Source organism: Accipiter gentilis, chromosome 5, assembly GCF_929443795.1.
Source record: "Accipiter gentilis chromosome 5, bAccGen1.1, whole genome shotgun sequence".
Classification (NCBI taxonomy): domain Eukaryota; kingdom Metazoa; phylum Chordata; class Aves; order Accipitriformes; family Accipitridae; genus Astur; species Astur gentilis.
The window spans coordinates 39,826,811-39,846,479 of NC_064884.1; the positions used below are offsets into that span (position 1 = coordinate 39,826,811).

General features: G+C 43.6%; 1 protein-coding gene across 1 annotated transcript; it reads right to left on the reverse strand.

The window, feature by feature from the left end:
* Positions 1–7,621: 7,621 nt before the first annotated feature.
* On the reverse strand, positions 7,622–19,453 carry MPC1 (mitochondrial pyruvate carrier 1). Its single transcript, XM_049800974.1, has 5 exons — positions 19,340–19,453; positions 14,276–14,279; positions 11,152–11,248; positions 9,366–9,498; positions 7,622–8,610 (listed from the first exon to the last, which is right to left on the reverse strand). Exons 1-5 carry the CDS (start codon positions 19,408–19,410, stop codon positions 8,592–8,594), a joined length of 324 nt encoding a protein of 107 aa, XP_049656931.1. The 5' UTR covers positions 19,411–19,453; the 3' UTR covers positions 7,622–8,591.
* Between the last annotated feature and the right edge of the window lie 216 nt (positions 19,454–19,669).

Below are 19,669 nucleotides of genomic sequence, written 5' to 3' on the forward strand. Positions count from 1 at the left end.
GCCAGGCAGGTGCCTCTCCGGCTACGAGCGGGTGGGGCAGAGATTGGTGGGATTCGCTGTCAAGGCCCTCTTCCACGGGCAAATGTAGCGCGCTTATCGATGCCGAGATTTCCAGTACGGCTCTGTGCTGTCCGTTAGCCTCTGCCCCCGGGAGAAGGCGTATGGCGGACGACATCGCGCTGCCCAGTGTCTTGGCCGCTTCGCTGGCTCGTTCCCAGCGGCGCTCCAAGTGCCATCCCTCCAGACAAGCGTGGACACTCTGCACGAGTCTTCCCTGGCCTGCTCTGTTCAGACACCCACCCTGTATGATGGGGTGTGCCCTGCCTGCTGCTTGGCTGCAAAGTGACAGTGGGCAGTGGAGCAGGGTGGGGTGGGAGCGGAAGATGAGTGATAAAGGCTGTGTAACCTGCTGCAGTGTGAGTGAAACTTGATAAGGGCCAGGGCAGCAGAGCCCCAGATGAGGCCCTTCAGGACAGAAACTTTCCCCTCCCTCTCTCCTCTCCAGGAGAGACCTCCCACCCTGTTCCCCTCCCCATGCACACTTTGGAAAGAGTTTCCCACGTGCCCTGTACATTGGCTTTTAGGTGAAACACTTGGACACAAACTGTGCCTTTCCAGCCTGATGAAAGGCCACCAGCATCTCAGGAAGCTTTAGGTCAAGGCCAAAATTCAGAATCGGAGAAACACCTGCAGGCATGCTTGTGTGAAAGTAGTCAGACAACAGCAAAATGTCACCCACTGAGCTGGCCAGCATGGCCCCTATCCTGCAAGGACCTGAGCAGGGAGGAAAGTGTGTAAGGGAGCAAAGTGACCTTGACCCTCCAAAGAGGGGAGGAGAAATGAGAAAAGGGATGGGGGTGGGTGCGTATGTAAAAAAATAATCTTGGTACCTGGCATGCCCAGTGGCCCCATGCCCACAGCTGCCAGGAGAAAGGGAGAGGCCCAAGTGGCCGTGGCATCCCGTCTGGAGTGTGCTGTCACGTGCTTGGCTTGGGTGCTTTGCAGTTGACAGGGGCAGGAGGTGGTGAGTGGAGCTCCTTGGTGACCTCCTCTTCTGCAGCTGGCCCAAAGGTGTCAACGTGGCAGTGTCATTTGGTGGTGGCTCTGAAGGGAACTGCTTGCCGGCAGGAGCTGCTGTTCCCATGTCCCTCCTGCTACCCCAGACCATGGGCTGCTTCCTGGAGGATCCTGCCAGTGACTACATTGATGGGGTCTCTCCTCTCTCCTCCTGCCTCCCCAGGGCCTCCCTCCTTCATCAGAGGACCCCATGGAAGAGAGGGAAGCATGCCTGCCTATCCCAGAGGGAGAAGCCAATGCAGTCTATGGCTTACAGCTGCCCTCCCACAGCCCCCAGCTTCCCAAGGACACAGTTTTCTGCAGGGTGGTGGGAGTACTAGGACAGACCCATCCCTGACCCAACTTCTGCCTGTGAGGACCAGGTGAAGTGAAGCTTTGAAGAATTCAGGCCACCAGAGCCAGGCAGGCTACATCCATACAGCTCGAACCCCAGGAACCTCGCTCTCCTAAGGCCTGTTTACTTCTGCAGTAGCAGCATAGATGGAAGCACAAGGCATTTGGATATGGGGGGCAGGGAGCAGAGCTGGTATTAGCTGGTGGGAGCAGAATGTAGCTCCATTGGTTTTGCACTGAATGGAGGAGGAGGGAGAACCTTGTGATGCTTGAGGCGCCTCTGGAGGTGGTCAGTGAGACCTAAGTACAGCATCCAGCGGTCTTTGCATTGTACATCATGGCTGCACTATGCTAAGAGTTTTGTTTGCTTCACTGCTATTTGCTTGGGCAGAGGGATGACAAAAATTACCCACAGTTTACTTTTACTAGTTCCTCTCTTCCAGATATGTTGCGGGCTCATGCTTCCACTGGAAACGGTGGCATGACAATGTGTCAGAGCACAGCAGTCTTTTCCCTACCTCCTCCCAAGTGACACACAACCTGCAGCTGCAATCTTTGGGCTCCCCACTAAAACCAAAACTGCAAGCAACACATTTTAGGGCTCGAATGTCCCATATCCCTCATCACCTTTGTATCCTTCACCTGTGGAAATGGGATGTTGGAATGAATATTGCTGAAAGGTGAAAGCCGGGGGTTACAAGGAAAACCAAGTAAAGGATCTCTTACAGAGATCCCCTGGGAGAATGGTAGAAAACAGAAAATGTAGAGCTCCTTCGGGGACTTGCTCATTCTACTTGATAAGACCCCACCTCAATCCTGGTGCTTGGTGCAAACATCCCACACCAAATGAAGCAGAAGCTTCTGAAGCCCACTGAAAGGAAGGGAGCTTGCCAGTGGGGACGAATGCCCCTTGTGTCTTTTGAAAAGACCCTGTGCTTCTGAAAATGCAATTACAAACCTCCCCCAACAAGCCTGCATCGCTGACAGCGACATGTAGTGGTGATATAAAAACAAGGAGCAAGGAAGCAAAAGCTGGAAAATGTATCCTCTTTCTTATGCCTCAGTTCAGGAAACCCATCGCTTCTAATTTGTCTGTCACTTCCCGCCCATCACCCAGAGTCACAGGCCCATCCAGCAGAGCACACGCCTGGTGGCTTCATACAGCTTCACGGTAATTGTGTCCTCTGTGACTCAAACCTTTCCAGATCCAGTCATTGCTTCTTTAGTGACAGAAGCTGATCTCACTCGTGGCTCTCTGATGTAGGGAGCTGAGGCATACAAAAAAACAACTACAGAAATGAGAGCTGTTTCCCAGAGTGCTTGGCAGGCACGTGGTAGCTAGCTGCGTTTGTGGTTCACAGTAACACCATGAGCCACTGCTAAGCTTTGGAGGAAGATAATAGCCTTTATTGGCTCATCGTGGCTAACTCAACACATGCAAGGAAGTAACAAAGAGCCTGGTGAGCTCTTCTCTCCCTGTGGCATCATACACAGATCAGGTATCACAGAGGCTCGGTAAACTGATACACTGTTGGGTACCTTGCCAAATCTTTGAACCCATTCCTGTTCCTAATAATCCGACTAAGAGCTGATGCTGATGTTTACCATTTTACAGTATAAGGAAACACAAATTATTAGAGAGGTTACCAATCGCACTGCTGGCTTTGTGCTTTGCTTCCAGGTGACCCATAACATCAAGCGCATACAAAAATACCTGGTAATTGTTGCTTCGCATGGCTTCCCCGTGGACAAATACAGTAATTGTTTTAGGATTTTATGTGATCCCAGGGGCAAGGAGACATGGTCTATCCCAATGTATAAGAGAGGAATGTTTGAGACAATCTCGCTATTCCCTTGGCATTGCTACAAGTTGCAATCTGGAGCTCTTTCTGTGTTTAAGCTGTGATCTCAGATCCAGGCAGACTGCAGAGTGACAGATTAGAGGAGATTAGTATCTTGTCCTGCCAGGAGACAGCTTTAAGATTTCACAACACCACATGTCCTCTTCAAAGAATGAGAGAGGCTACTAGTATCAGTTACATGACTCAATACCACTCCGAGAAGGCATCCCTTCAGTTAATGCATACCCTCAGACAACTAGCATGACATGAGACTATTCCAACCAACCTATAAATCAATGCCAATTAAAGCAAGCTACAGCACGGTTCTCCTGTGGACCAGTTATGGTTAAATGCTTTCATAATTATTAAATACTTTCAAAATTGTAAGCGGCTTTGTACCTTTACATTTTTCTTCATAGTGGACCAAATACAGCCATCACATAAGTACTTGCAAGTGCTGCTGGAATGGGCGCTGCTTTCTCTTGCACCAAGGGCTGAGTTTGGGCCAGTTATCCCCATACAATAGTTTCACTTAATGAGAAAGACATGACCTAGATTTCAGACGAATGAGCTGAAAATTCCCAGGCTTGTTGCCATAGTTACTTGAAATCTACTGTTAAAAAAGGTGGGAAGAGAGGGAGAAGGAGAAAAAGTAGGAAGAGAGCAATATCATGGTCAGGGTTAGGCCATGTGATAAAGAGAGAGGCAGTGATCTTGAAAGAGCAGGACCTTGGTGATGACACTTGGAGCAGGTTATCCAGGAAGCCGATGTTTCTGCCTTCTGGTTGCTATTGGGTTGATTCTATGGACATTTGTTATTTGTAAGTGGTTACCACAGTGACTAAATGCAATGCACTGGCAGCTATTAGATCAGCAAGAGCAGAAAGGGATTGGGTGAGGAGAGACAGACTTCTCCACAATTTATTTGATAAAGAAATTGCCTCATTTTAGAACACCAGACTGCTTACTTTTCCACTTTACAAAGACAGTGAAACTTGCAGCAATGTCTCAGTCAGAATAAACTTTTTAGCCCCTGCACAAGATGACAGCAGAAATGCTCCAACTCTACCGAAGTAGAACTGCAGACATACTACATTAGGCAGTTAGCACTCTTCTTCCCCAAATTCAGACAGGATTAAAGTATCCTGTGAGAGACAGGCTGAAAACCTAAGAGAGCTGGTACACGTGCTTGTGAATCTTTCCCATACTACCATTTTATGTTGTTGATAGTCTCTCACATTAGCATGAAGAAACAGGCCGTATTCCTAAAGGGCTTTGTGCTAAGCCCACCAATGAGTATATCACACTAGTAGGTTTTTAATTATTCTTCATCTCATCTTTTTATTCCTCCTCTCCTTGACTCCCTTTACTTTCTTGTAACTGGCATGTAAAGCAGCAACATGTCTGCACCTGTGGCAGTGTAATACAGGTTCATGTACACTGGAAACACACACAGCTGAAGTAAATACGTTTGATAATTTGATGTCCTACATATTAGGCATTAGTTGGACAGTAATACAGTTTGTATCAGCATTCATGTGAGAGCTCAGGGAAGGCACTGGATAGTTGGAAAACTCCTCTGTCCTAATCTGGGATTGTATTTTCTAAACACTTCTATGTCAAAATCTGTCTTGGTTCCAAGGAGCAAACTCTCCCTTTCTTGCTGCCTTCTCTCAGACTGTAAACTTACTGAGACTTTTTTTTTTGTCCCTTCCCCCCCCCCCCCCCCCCCCCCAGTTCTCTACATTGCCGTCCTTGCTCACATGGCACTATTGTGCTTTGTATGGAGAACAAAAGATAACCCACAATGCTATGGAGAACTACATTTTACTAAGAATGTGTTTTTTCCAAGAGCTTGCAGGCTACTTTGTACATAGTACTGTGGCTAAGAGAGGTTTCTGCTGGTTTTAGAGTAGGGAAAGCTCACTAACTCATACAGAAGTCATAGAAACAAAATGAAAAAAAAAAACCTGAACATACCATACATAGCAGTATTAGCTGAAATGATTATATAGCATGAGACAGTTGTGGGAGGTTGAACAAAATTCACTACAGGTAGCTGTTACTGCCTTCATTAAAGAAGCCTTGTAAGTAATTTCTTCTCTTCTGACCCCACAATTATGGTTATTGATTTCTGTCCATTTATTACTGTGCTACCAAATGACCTCCACATTTGAATCATAAACCAGCAAGCTTCCAGATCAAGGACACTTAATCTTGCAACAGCAGAAGAAATTGTGAGCTATTTTAACGCCACAGTAAGTTACAGTCCAAGTCTTCCCTTGAAGAAGTGGGTCAAGAGATCTCAAGATCAAACTGGGGAGAAGAGGGGAATGACAGACAGACTGAGAACTTAGCTGGTACTGCCCCCCACTTAAATTCCTAAGAGTGTCACATTCCTTAGCAGCAGTCTAGCAGCACTTGGTCAGAAAGGTGAGAAATTCTTTTCTGTCTGAAAACATGAAAGACAACAGCAGCTGACACTGCAGCAGCAGCAGCCACTGCGGCAAGACAGGAAAGGCCATGTCCTTCCCAGTCTTACTGTGGTGGAACAAGAGCAGTACACACAGGGCAGCACATGGAATCAGAGCAGCACAGGTTTCTAGTGGCAGGACATAGCCTACAGTTGAAAACTTACTAGGATTAAAGCAAACTGTGAAATTAAAACGAAATAGGTATTCCAGAATAACAGCATGTAGACAGAGCCCTATACTCTCACAAATCAAATGCAAATACTGAGCTCTAACTTTGGATTATTATTAATCAGTGAAGCTGGCACAGCCACATTCATCTATCCAATGCTATCGGGGGGGGGGGGGGGGGGGGGGGCGCGGAAGGCAAAACAAAGCAAGCCATTAGCTCCATTAGGGTATTACAACTCAAGAATATGAAAGTCTCCACAGTCTCTTTAAAATGTTCTCTTTTTGGTTTATCCCAGACAGCACCATCCCAAAATGGCCATACGCCAATGTGTCTCCGCATTTTGCGCCAGAGGAAGAGGGTGCAGATTAACCATACAATTATTTATTGTAATAATTCCTCATTTCTCCTCCTTAAGGTATCCCCCACCAGCACCACCATCACTTAAACAAAAAAATTTAAACAAAAAAAAAATGGTATGTGAATGGTTTGATAAATAATGCTCTGGAGGACACAGGTCACAAGCCACTTGGTGGCACTCTGCCCATATAAACTTTTTTGTCATTAGGCAGACTGACAGGCTGTGGATCATCCACCCCAGGCCAGAGTTCCCCATCCCAAACTGGGTCCTGTCCCTTCAAGTCCCATGAAGGATGCTTTGCTCCACCTCTTCCCCTTTTTGTAGAAGCCTGTACAGACTGCAGGAAGGATCACTGGTTTCAAACCTAATCAAAGCAACTTAGAGCCCATTTTCCACCTGCAATTCACACTTGCACTACTCCAGTATGAAGAACTTAAGCCTTGTCACAGTGCATGGATAAGGGGAAGAAAGGTAGAAGGAAATACATGAGAAGATATCGTGCAGGCAGCTACAAGGAAAAAGAGAAGATAAACTCTTGTGAATGGTATTCCCTAGGTAAGGAAGTTAAGGCAATCAGAAGGTAATGAACAGTGATCAGAGCAGCAGGTGACACCAGAGTATTCCATCTGCTGCAAGCTTTACCCAAGAGCAACCCAAAACACTACATTTCATACCTATGAAGTTCAAGCTCACCTGTAAGTTATTTTCTCTCCAGAAATAAGATAACAAACTATAAGGTGCTAAGATAATCAGTTATGCTCATCTGCTTATACCTCACTACTCATTTATATAAAAGTCTAATGCTTCTTCTATTCCAGGAGATAGGGAGGGAGAGAAGATGACTACTTCTATGACAGGACAGCAGTACTGAAGGGGCAGCTTAATGCACTAACTTTTCTAAAGCAACGAGCAGCAGTCAGTACTAGTTTTACCCATCCAGCAAAGCATGCCCTATAAGCCTTTTTCTTGTATGCCTGTTAAAAAATTTAGCCACCATGCAGTTGGAAATACAGTGTCAGCCTAGGATTAAGGCAAGTCTTTTAACTGACCCAATTCATATAATTGCTAGAAGACAATATGTAATATTTACTCAGCTGCATAGTGAAAGCCCTGAACTCTACTCTGCCTATCATGGCAAGAATACTCCTTCTCAGCCAAGTACCCACATCCCCTTTTCCTTTCCCCAGAAGTGCTAGGTATTAGGATGCAGTGGATGCTTGCCGGAACTCAGTACAAAGGATAATACCACTTACTTTTCCAGCCTGTTTTTGCTTTATCCCGTTACAGTAATAAAATGACACTCCATACTAAAATTTCACTTCAGAACCTGTATCACAATATTATAAAACTTTTCAAAATGTGGAAGGGATTTATTGCCATCTGGAACATGTTTATTGTTCAAAAACACTGCACTGAAATAAAATCCATCACATACATTCTTTGTCATCTATATCTTTAGATGAATGTAACTTTCAGGCAGGTCATGCAGGAAAACCACCCTCCCCATGAAGTCAAAAACTACCAAAAGGCACCTTGTGTCCTTCAGATATTAGACTCCAAACAAGTTAAATTTTTTGCCTGTATAAGGATTACATACATCTAGAACAACTCAAACAGTAGGAAAAGAAATAAAATGCATTTAGAACTTCTTAAACAGAATCAGACGTTTTTGCCTTCCTTCATTCAGTGTTACGGTTTTGCTTTTCTGAGTCTTCTTAAATAATGTGCGACTTAAAAACGTATGTTAATGAAGTCTCTTTAATGAGACAAGGCATGCAGTAAGGGAAGAAGGATAGCTGGTCACTTCCAGGCTGCCCATCTACACATTTGTTCTTGTAGACTAGCAAGCCCCTGCTTAAGTTTAAAAAAAAAAAAAAAGAGACAGAATAGGAATGAATGCACCCAAGTTAAATGGCTTTTAAGAATATTAATACATAGAACAATGATACCACCTACAGTTCTGGTTACTGACCTCTATTCATGTTGATTTGAAAACAGGTTTTGTCAAACCATCACTAGCCACTTTTGTAGACTGTTAGATAAAAAAAGTTGGTTTTCAAATATTGCTTGTAATTTGGATGACTAACTCTTTAATAAAAGGGTAGTTATTAAGGACCTGTAAGGCAGCAAGACTTTAAATGCAATGGTTTACATTGCTGAATAGTACTTGTTAAAAGGCAAGATAAGAAAAATTAGTAGAAGGATTCTTGGTGGGGTCAGTCATAATAGGTGTTTCTGGTTTATCTGCATTGTAACTGTCACAGCAACTGTAGATGGCAAGTCTTCCTTGGTTGTAATCCGGGATGAACACATTCCCTGGCTTATTTCAAGTTAGATATTTAGTTCTTTTTCTCCATCCTGCCAAGACAAGAAACAGCTTTTTTAAGAGTGACTATTGACCTGCAATTGCTATAAAAAATCTGGACATACAGTAGAACTTTAGGTATGAAGGACATTTGGCCAGTTATTTATGCAAAGGCAGGTCAACTTGCAGTTTTGCTCAGTCTCATTTTTTTAATTTATAGTTCAGGAGGCTTCATCCCCCATTACTCTACATGGGCTTCTAGGAGCAGAAGAGAGAAAAGCCACAATCCTGACCCATCAGGATTGCTTGGGGCAGCGTCTGCACTACTTGCTACACACTGAAGGTGTGAGACTGCTTGCGGTCTGTCTCCTGGTCACACTCAGTTGGATCTACCCCATATATAGAACAGTCAGCTTAGAGAGGTTTTGCTTGATTTCTTTCAGACATACAACCCCTTCACAGTTTCACGGATGTTTCCATCTCAGGAGTTAGTTACCAAGATGGAGACAAGCAGACTAATCAACATAATGAAACAAATCCCAAAATAGCCAGCAGCTGCTGAAAGCCCTGTCTACATCCATGACCATAAGGGTTTTCAGCCTTTTCTGCGTGCACCCCTCAGAAGCTTCAAAGGCAACAAGTCATAGTTCAGCCTACTGACAACAGGCTTGTTACTAGGTTTGCAAAAGGTAGTGAAGTTAAACAAGTTCAGAAACCATGCAGGGGGGTTTCCACCACAGCTAAAAGCCACTAACAGAGTATTTCAAGAGCCATCAGTTTGACTTCACCTTATTAAAGTGTGACTTGCCTGTGTTTGATCAGTCGTCCTCCTTGAATAAGTTGTGCAACTTCATTAGTCAAGTGGCATGCAAAAAGAAGCCAGTTCCTTGGCTGCACTTTGTAGGCAAATCTCATGAAAGTCAAGGAATAACAACACAGTGCTGAAAAACATGATAGATATTGTTAGTAGATTATTTTTAATATCTACATTTTGTTGAGGCTTTATTTTCTTACTAGTGGAATGTAATGACAAGTAGAATGCTTCTCACTGCTTTTGAGTTTTCCAGTAATCCTACAAATTTGGCCACTTTGATGATCCAGTGCAGGAAAACATGGAACAGTGCTAATTTTTGCTACACAAGAAAATCTACAGGGCTGCAGCTTTCCGCAAAAACTCATAGGCTTTCCTGTGATGTAACTGAAGCCTTTTCAGTTTATTGCCTAAACTATCCCAGCCAGAGAATAAGAGCTAATCCCAATGAGACATGGCCTGTCCTATAGTTATTCTGACAACTTCTAGGACCATGTATTTTTAAAAATACTAATAACTTAAATACAGTTCTTACTGGGAACTTTCTAAAATGGACTTTAAGAGAAGGAGGTTTCCATCCCCAGGAAACCAGGAACATTCAGAAGCATAAAGCTTTGTTACCTGCTTTCCAGGAAGACAAGAAACAATTTTAATCTACTCTCCTGCCATAAGTGCACGTAAACACTGGAAATTACAACCCAAGAAGTCAGTAGTTCTGTGAAGTTCATTTTTAGCTTTGACAGTCTTAAAGAGAGAAAAGAGTATCAGAAAACAAATTGTTCAAGAAAACAGGCTTTTTTAAAGTACAGAAATTAGAAGATGGAGAAAAATATTTGTATGCACACCATCATATATATATATACTTAGAAAAATTTAAAAAGCGTCTTAACCTTGCTGAGCTGGGTAGCTGCCACCAAAGCACTACTTGCAAAACAGTTTTGCTATACTAGAGAATATTCAAACTGGCCTTCCATTTCTAGGAAGCTGATTAAGAGACTGAATTACTCTAAGCAGAACCTAGTGAGCATGAAGCTGTTTCCTTAACCCAAAATTTTGCTTCAGGGAGAAGAATTACTCAGAATTAAGTTATTAACTGAGTTAAGGAAGAGACTTAATGCCAAAATTAAGCTAATCAATTAAAGCTATCAGATTTATGATCCTAGAGAAGTATTTGAACAACAAAATACAGAGACAGACATAAAGGCAAAGGCTATACATGTTCCAAAAAAGGTGGAAAAAATACTGTTTATGCATTTAAAAAAAATTCTCCCACTATTCCATTAGGAGTCATGCTAGCCTCTCACAGGCAACTGCTCTGCAAGGAGTTAACCTCCCTCAGCTGCTTTTTGCACCCAGCAGACCAAGCATTACTATTTCTTCACTTTGTCAGTGGTAATATTTAAGTCTCACACTAACCACAAGGCATCATTGTTCTCAATACAAAGAATAAAGTTGTGTAAAGGGATGCATTCTGAACCTGTGCATGCAGTAGTATAAGATACCAGAAGAATTATACTTTAGGAGTAAGTCTGGTGATCAAAACTGCCAAGACTCAAGACCTGCCTCCCTCCGCCAAATTACTGGAAAGCCCTCTAAAAGAGAGCTCTGCAACTTTTCAGTACCTCAATTTTTAAGTGGCCTCTGAAGTTAAATAACAAGATTTCTTTTGTCTATATCTGCTTTGATCACAAGTTTGCAAGCAACTAATAATCTATCACTGCTTGAAGGACAGAATCTGTGCTCTGTAGTCAGTTTACCAACAGAAGTTTGTCTCTGGTCTTACCAAACGTCATCCGGCCACTAATGATTTCTGGAGATTTCTTCATGTCATTAATAGCAGCAACAGGCAGTCCCCAGTTGGCAACTGGCCCCCAAAAGTGCTGTAAAGAGGGAAAAGGAAAATAAAGTTACACAGAAACACAGACCTCCTGCACTATTCTTAAAGTTTTCCTTAGCTACACAAAGCTTCAAAGGACAGGGTTAAGGGTAAAATTCCAAGTTAAGACAGGGACTACTTCTGATGTAAGGGAGAAAAACTGAACACTTCTTTTAGCAGGATCTAGTCTTCAGGAGGGAAGGAAGAGGAACTCACTCAATCTTCTTGCAGACTGGAGAGGAACCACTGTAAGGCCACTGAAATGTAGGTTTGTGTAATTATATCTCAGCCATCGTTAAGCAGTCTGATTGGTATGGTCATATAATAACCTCAGATTTACAGCTCACTTCTGTGCAGAGAATTAGCATTCATCTCTTTCAAATAAGGGTCCTCAAAAATGTGTGAAAACACAAGGACTTGCTGAAGTGAAGAACTGGAATTGTTTTCACGTTATGCTGAGAATGAAGAAATGCTCAGCAAGCATATTCTTCCAAGTGCTTACACCATCTCTTTGAAAGAGCAGGACCAAGCAAAGAAACCAAATTGTTACCTGGAGCTTCATCTGCAATTGCTGAAACAACTTAGTGACTACCTAAGGCTCAGTGATTAGACAGATGAGTAGAGCAGTTAGCTACAGGTGTGTACACAGAAAAAACAGCGACAAGAAGTGGGAAGAATCAAGTCAGAAAAACTGATGAGAGCTCAGTTTGATGCATACAGTCTAAAAGACTCCAAACTGAGAAAAATAGTGTCTTAAGTCCAATTTCCACTACTGTTACAAGTAACAAAGCTTCACTAGAATGCTTTTCACAGAAGATGCTTGCAGTACTTGCATTAGCTTCTCCTAACAGGAAACTAAGGATGCTCAAAAGTAACTTGGCCAGATACAGCAAAAGAGATGCACCTTGCAAGAAAAAGCTTTGCAGATACCAACCATATCCATTCTTTTGACACTTACTCTAACTGTAACACTGCAGATATTACAATTTCAAATTCTCAGGGGATATTTAAGTTTCTTGCAATTTTAATTCCAAGATACTCTTGCCAGTCTAGATACTAGCTTGCAACACTACATGTCCTGGTTTTGGCTGGGATAGTTAATTGTCTTCCTAGTAGCTGGTATAGCATTATGTTTTGGCTTCAGTATGAGAAGAATGTTGATAACACTGATGTTTTCAGTTGTTGCTAAGTAACATTTAGACTAAGGGATTTTTCAGCTTCCTATGTCCAGCCAGCAAGAAGGCTGGAGGGGCATAAGAAGTTGGGAGGGGACACAGCCAGGACAGCTGACCCAAACTGACTAAAGGGGTATTCCATACCATGTGACATCATGCCCAGTATATAAATTGGGGGGAGCTGGCCTGCCAGGGGGATCGCTGCTCAGGAACTAACTGGGCATCCATCAGTGAGTGGTGAGCAATTGCATTGTGCATCACTTGTTTTGTATATTCCAATCCTTTTATTATTATTGTCATTTTATTATTGTTATCATTATTATTCTCTTCCTTTCTGTCCTATTAAACTGTTCTTATCTCAACCCCCAAGTTTTACCTTTTTCCTTCCAATTCTCTCCCCCATCCCACTGGGTTGGGGGGAGTGCATGAGCAGCTGCATGGTGCTTAGTTGCTGGCTGGGGTTAAACCACAACACTACAGTAAGATTAAAAGCCACACTTGCTTCCTGAAGATTTTGGTTGCAATACAAGAAACTTAACCAAAATAAGCATAGAAAAAAAATTGAGTTTAAGTTGTTAAACTATCAAAAGAGTGTGTACCTTAGTGCAACATGCATAACAATGCAGTATTTCTGCAACTGTCCACAGAATGTGCATTGGTCCAAACTCAGATTTATAAGAAGAGTATTTTGATGAGTGCAATAAATGCATCTGTTTACTACATTCCTACTGATGGGAAAATTGGCATCTGTAATGGTTAAAGCCTCTTGAGCATATTTAAATAGTTTTAAAGGGCAGTAAGAGGACCAGAAACAAACATCTAGTCACAACCATGATTTTTTGCACAGTGAGAGCAAGACAACTTATGTTAGCATCACCACACTAAAGCAGACTGCAAAAGGTAACTGGTGATGCAGTACACGTACTTGGTGAGGTTTTTACAGTCATTTCAGGAGTCTCATTTAAACAATTGTAGCTTCAGAAAAAGAAGTCTTTAGGGCTCTAAGCTTGATTTTTTTTGAATCTATGAAACAATTACAGGTTGGAGAGTCTTAGTGACTACTTCTGTTTTGAAAAGTAAAGCAAGTCAACTTCACATTTTTACTTAATTCAACTGCCATTAGAACATAAACGAATAATAAACTATAGAGTATGGACCACTTCAAACTCAGGCTGCACAAGCTGGAGAATCATCAATTCACATCCCAGCAGTGCTGCAGCAGTAATCCTCTGCCAACCAGGGAAGTAGATTTGGAACCTTCTCACTTGAGATGATTATCCAGTTTTAAGTGCCTCCAGGCAGGCAGCCCTTTGAAGTTTACACACACAGAATTAAACTACACCCAAACACTTTGTCTTTGGTCTACACAGAAGAGCAAGTCTTCCATAACATTATGATTCACAGTTATGATTAACAGGCATAAAATACCCACTCCCAGTTCCAGGAGCAAACTGAAAGGCTGAAGGAAAGAGGAATATGCAAGTGAGACTTATATGGTACCATTTATTGTCTGACAAAGCTGGTTAAAAATACGCCAGGTAGCTTGGTTATGGACCAGTATTGTTGCTATGCAGAAGAGTGGCTCCAGATTGATCTGATATCATTAGCAAAGAATATGGAAAAAATGAAGCCCCTTTGATTTTGTAGCAATTACTTGAGGAGACATTCTGAAGAAGCTAACATTTGGTCACCTTAACCTCAGACTTGCAAATAAATATTACTCGTGTATCGCTCCTGGACGTTCCACAGTATGCTTTTCAGATGCAGGCGAGGTCATAACAGTGCTGAGGCAAAAAGACTGCAAGTTCACGTTCTCCCTAACTTCAGTAAAACAGAAGTCCCCTCCCTTTTCTTACCGTACTATTTGAGTGGGCCATCATTGTTTTCCATTCAAAAAGCACATGGAAGAAAGAAGAAAAAGAGTGTTAGTTTCTTTCATAATCAACATAGAGAGAATTGTACCACAAACAGATGATAGGTAGAAGTCAGGAAACTGTGGTGACATTAACCTTGATTAATGCAACAGTATTAAAAATCCCATTTCCCCTCAAGTGCTGTCATTCTGACAAGTGTTTGCTGCTCAAGTATCTTTTTCCTAGCAAGATAAAAACCCATTATGGTCTGTGGAAGACATTCATCCCCTGTAGACTTTAAAGCATCCAAGATCCCCAACTAGTTTAAAAACATGCCAAAAGCCATCAAGGTTGTCATGATAAAGCTAAACAGCTACAATTCCTCTGTGGAAGCTTTCAGGAAGTCACTTGGAATTCTTTGTATACCCACATAAGTAGGTCAAACCAAACGTTGCCAGAGATCTTATGGTCTCTAACCTCAGGCCAACTGTGGCTGTACCAGACAGGAGCTATAACATATTTTCAGTGATCTAACATAAAATTGTACTCCGGTCATGTATGGGGTTCATTAAGTGATCATCTAGGTACCAATTTATGTAATAGCTTAATGATCTATGCGTGAAAGCTAGACTACAGCATATATTTAAGATTGTTTGCTACTATACCTTTTAAAAGGCTTCAGAATTTTTAAACATCCTCTTTCTAGCAAAGATACTGATAGGACTCTGTTCTGAATTATGACTTACAAGAAACCAGCTACTAATAGAAAACCTGCTGCTGACCGAGTGCTGTTCATCTACCGCTACCCCAAGCTACAGAACAGTTCGTAACAGTCACTTCCCTCACACTGATTTCCGTCTTCCTAGAGCACTGTTTTACAAATAGCTATGGTAAGGAAACAGTCAGATCTACTTAGGAAATCATACTGGACGTGCATTTCAGCGAGTCTTTGTTACAAGCCATAGGCTAGTTCAAGATGATTTGTTAGGGTGCCCTTGAATAATCTAACCACTTGGTTTTTGTTTTCTTATTAACTGAACTGCAGCAATAGTTAATCAAAGTTCACAAGACAAGTTCACACTTCAATTTTTTCATAAAACCTTAACTAAACAAGTTCAAATGTGTCTCCTGGCACAGTGTTTTTGTGCCAACAGAAGTCAGCCTTCATTTTTAAAATGGAAGTTGTTTTCAGGCAAGTGAAAGCCTAAAATAGAATCAAAGTGATGCTATTTTAACAGAGTAGGCAGCTCTGGCTAAGCTCTTGCAAGGTTGTCTTCACATTCACATGAGACTGGAACAGCTATTATACTCCTAGAAGAGGGCATATCAAGGTCATATAGACTCTTCCAGAAGCAGGCATCCAGCCCCAAAGCTCTGCAGCCAATACAGCTGCAACAAATGCACCACATCCAAGGGTGAGGATACCGCAGCAAGCACATGCATCTATTCCTGAAGTGACTTCATTCCAAATTAGTAGTTTCCAAGAACTACATTCAATCCCTCGACAAAGGGAATACTTTGTACTAACATTTCCAGAACTGTGGACAACAGCTGTTGGATTTATGCACTCAGTTTCTATGTGTCTGCTTTCTGTGTGTCTAGACATCACAAGAGGAACCAACAGCTGGTCAATACCTTATATTGCTACTAGAATTCATTCCAAAAAGGCTATATTGGGGAAGATTGAGTTTTCCAAAATTTCTGCATGTATTTTCCTCATAGTGCCAATGAGGATATTAATAGGCCAGAGACCATTCTGCAAATACAGATGAACTGTCACTACTCATTTCCCCCACACAGCCATCCCCTAAGTGGAAAGAATACTACCCTTCTGCAAGTGTGAGATTTTTCAGTTCTCATGTCATACAAGATGATGACGGCAGGCACCACATCCTTCAGTTTCTAGCACAGACCAGTAGAGGACTTTTTTTTTTTAAGTTCTTATGTCCTTGTGTTTAAAGATTTACTAATGAGGAGAACTGAAGATCAGCTAATTCTAGTTATATTACTGATGCTAACTCTCCTAAAATTAATTTCAGTTAGAAGAAAGGTCCTGGACAGCTTACATCAACATAAGTGCTCAAGCTTGACAATAAATGAACTATCTGTTTCAAAGCTACCTACATTAACAGAGTCACTACATTTGCATTACTGCTGAGTCATCAGGAAGAGACATTTCAGAAGTGCCCCAAAAGATGGCAATCTCCATGCTTTATTTTTCTATTACCAGAAGATTTCGGGACTCCTTGGGATTGACTATGTGACTGAAGTAATTTAGGCTTCTACCACAAGAAGCTGACAGAGCTTGTCTAGAGCAGCCTATAGGTCTTCTCTCTCAGAAGAGGAGGACAGCTGTTTTATTGGATGTTTTTTCAGAAGATACTGCTTTAAGTCATTAGGATAAGAAGTAAGAGGACTCAGTTACCTACTATTAGTGGCTTAGATAATACAACTTTATAGATCCTAAAAATGTCAGCTGTCACTAGAAAAAAAAATGCAACTTCAAGTTCACAATATATAGAGCTACCAAGCTTTCATATGCTAATCAATTAGTTTTAAATTAACATTACTGCTCCATTTCACAAGAAGCAGGAAAAGTCTACCTACAGCTTACATTCTTACTATGCTTACTTTAAAGCATTAAGACATGGTTAGGGTAAACTTATATTTACATGATTTACAGTCACTCAGATCGTTATTACTCACCACTTAAGAGAAGCCAGATGTGAAACTGGCAGAACAATTATTTATTAATGACAGTTTTAAAAGCAATTTATCTTGTTTCTCTGTGCAAGATCCAAAAGCTAATCCATGATGTAATGCAATTCTAATGCCAGATATATCCACCTGAGAAAAGCAGCATGCATTCATTACACTTGCTTTCATGTTTTCAAGTTAAAGCTGAAACTGAAGCTCCTTATTCCGACAGATGTCTGCAAGTTTTGATTGCCCCAAGCCACAATAATGGAACATTCAATTCCACCGCTTTGGGTAACTTCAGTTATTTTATTTAGGGTCAAACAATTTGAAGCCAAACATTGGTTTCACAAACAGTATCCCAAATCATCGTTTTCCACAAACAAGTTTCACATTTATAAAGCCTTGCTTCACTGCAGTGATTAGATGCTGATTTTTAGAACAGATACCAGTCTCGGAGCTTTGAGGAAACTCTTGCTCTATGAGCAAGACAAGAAGGAAATTTTCTTCAGGATAGAGTCCCATAGCCTGGGGAAGCAAGAGCCTTCAGGAAGGAGTGCAAAGATAACAGCTCTAAAGTACATACACTCAGTGTCTTCTACGCAGAAGACAGACTACAGTCTTTTCTTAACAGTTATCCAAATTTTAAACTCAACATAAAGCCAAACACTTGGACACTTGTCTCCCAGTAAGCAAGAAACAATGCTGAAAGGCCATACCAAATGGAGCAACTGACTTTAGCCTTTTATGACACACCCAGTAACAGCAGTACAAATTAAACAGGGATCTTTGTACGTAACAAGGCAGAACTCTTCCCACATAGGCAGAATCCTGTGGGATGCTCTTTTCTGCAATAGTCTTTATTTGTAGAGCTTATTTCAAGACTAGAACTCGCATGAATTGCATCTGAAAAGGCTTATTTCAGCTACCTTTTCAGTCTTTGGTAAGGAAGGAGATACTTCCACTAAGTAACTGTGGTAGTGTTAGGAAGCAGCCATCATCTCTTCTGGATTTTTGTTTGTTTTTCTAATTACAGAGCAGACTACTGTTTTACTGGCCATTTACATGCTTCACATGAATTCTGGTACAATTAACTGAATATTAACATTAAAATACATCTATCAAGCTTACACAATGTCCTGAAGACTTTCAAAAGGAATCCACATAGAAGCCTGCTCTGACCTTTCTTTGCTTTGCTTCAAGGACATTCTCTTCCATCCTGTATTTTACTTGTCTTCTTGCCCCACCGTTTCTGTGGAACTTGATTTTGCAAATGCCACACAAACCCTCCTGCTTACTGAGCCTTTATATTACAATCCCTCTTCCATGCGGGCTTACACCATCTCCTGCTACTTTAACCAAGACTAAGTTTCTCAGACACACAGATGTCCTCCTACATGTTTGCTCAACATCAAAGATGAGTTGCAATAGATGTAAGTAGAAGAGCAGGCAACAGCTATAGTGAAAGGTTGCTCAACCGCTTTTATTAGAAGAGCCCATTTTTATTTGTTTAGTACTGTCGAACTGCTCGTCATCCAAAGAAACTTCAGCCTGCCTACTTGAGGCCGCTCCCGTACAGCAGTTCAACCAGACCGAAGCAAGTATGCCGCAATCGTATCTTGAAGACGTTCTTGCGAGCTCAGTTCAGGATGCCATACCCCTTCCCACAGCACACAAACTGAACCTTGACACAAGCACGGAGCTGTCTGCGAAGCGACTTAAGCCCTATTCCCATGGAAGCGGGGCTCTAACAAGCCTCCGAAAAGAAGCACCTACTTACTCAGAGACCGCAGTAAGCGGCCTCAAGCCTGCACCTGTTACCACGGCCGCTTCCACCCGCAGCCGGCCGAAGCTCTTCCCGCCCTGGGTGCGGGGCAGCACTCTGCTGCCCCCAGCCCCGGCCGGCGCTGGAAGGCGCCGCTGGCTGTCGGGGCCGGGAGAGAGACGGGGCCGGAGCGGGCAGCTGCCGCGGCAGTTTCAAACCGCGCCGCCGCGCTTCAAGGTCAAGCCCGCTCTCCTCAGGGTGGGGCGGGCGGGAGGCTGACTGACTGACTGACAGCCTGCGCCAGCCGAGGGACGGACGGACTGACAGCCGAGGGGACGACAGGCTGCGCCGCGGCGGGCCCCCCCCGCGACCACCCACCCCCTCGGCACCTCCGGGCCGGCTTCGCCCTCGCCCGACGGGCGGGCGCCCGTCGGGCGAGGGCGAGCCCGGCAAAGAGGCAAACGCCGCCGCCCGGCCGCCCCGAGGCTGCGGCGGACGGAAGGCGGGTCGTGTCGGGGAAAGGACGCCGGTCCCCGCCGCCCGGCCCGGGGCAGAGGCGGGCGCGGCAGCTGGCGACGACCCCTCCTCCCCCGCCCCGCGCTCACCTCATCAGGTAGTCCCTGAACTCCTTGCTGCGCACGTAGTCCACGGCCTTGCGGCCCAGCGCCCCCGCCATGGCGGCCCTCGGCGGCAGGCAGCGCCCGGCCCGGCCCGCCCGCCTCGCGCGCTGCCACCGCCGGTGACAACTCCCCCGCGCCGCCGCCCGGCGTCCGCTTTACGGCAGCGCCCGCGCCACCGCCCCCCCTCCCCCCTCCGTCACCGTGGCGCTCTCGGCGCCTATTGGCCGCGGCGGCCCCGCCCCCCTCCTCCCCGGCCCCGACACCGGGGCGCCGGTTATGGGGAGGGGGGGAAAGGCAGGGTGCCGTAAAGCGACG

Bases quoted from the DNA above. Each gene is read 5' to 3' on its own strand.
- MPC1 (XM_049800974.1), bottom strand. From the start codon at position 19,410: ATGGCGGGGGCGCTGGGCCGCAAGGCCGTGGACTACGTGCGCAGCAAG. The intron at 9,499-11,151 runs GTAAGACCAGAG...CATGTTTTTCAG, and splicing joins TAGTGGCCGGATGACGTTTG to CACTGTGTTGTTATTCCTTG.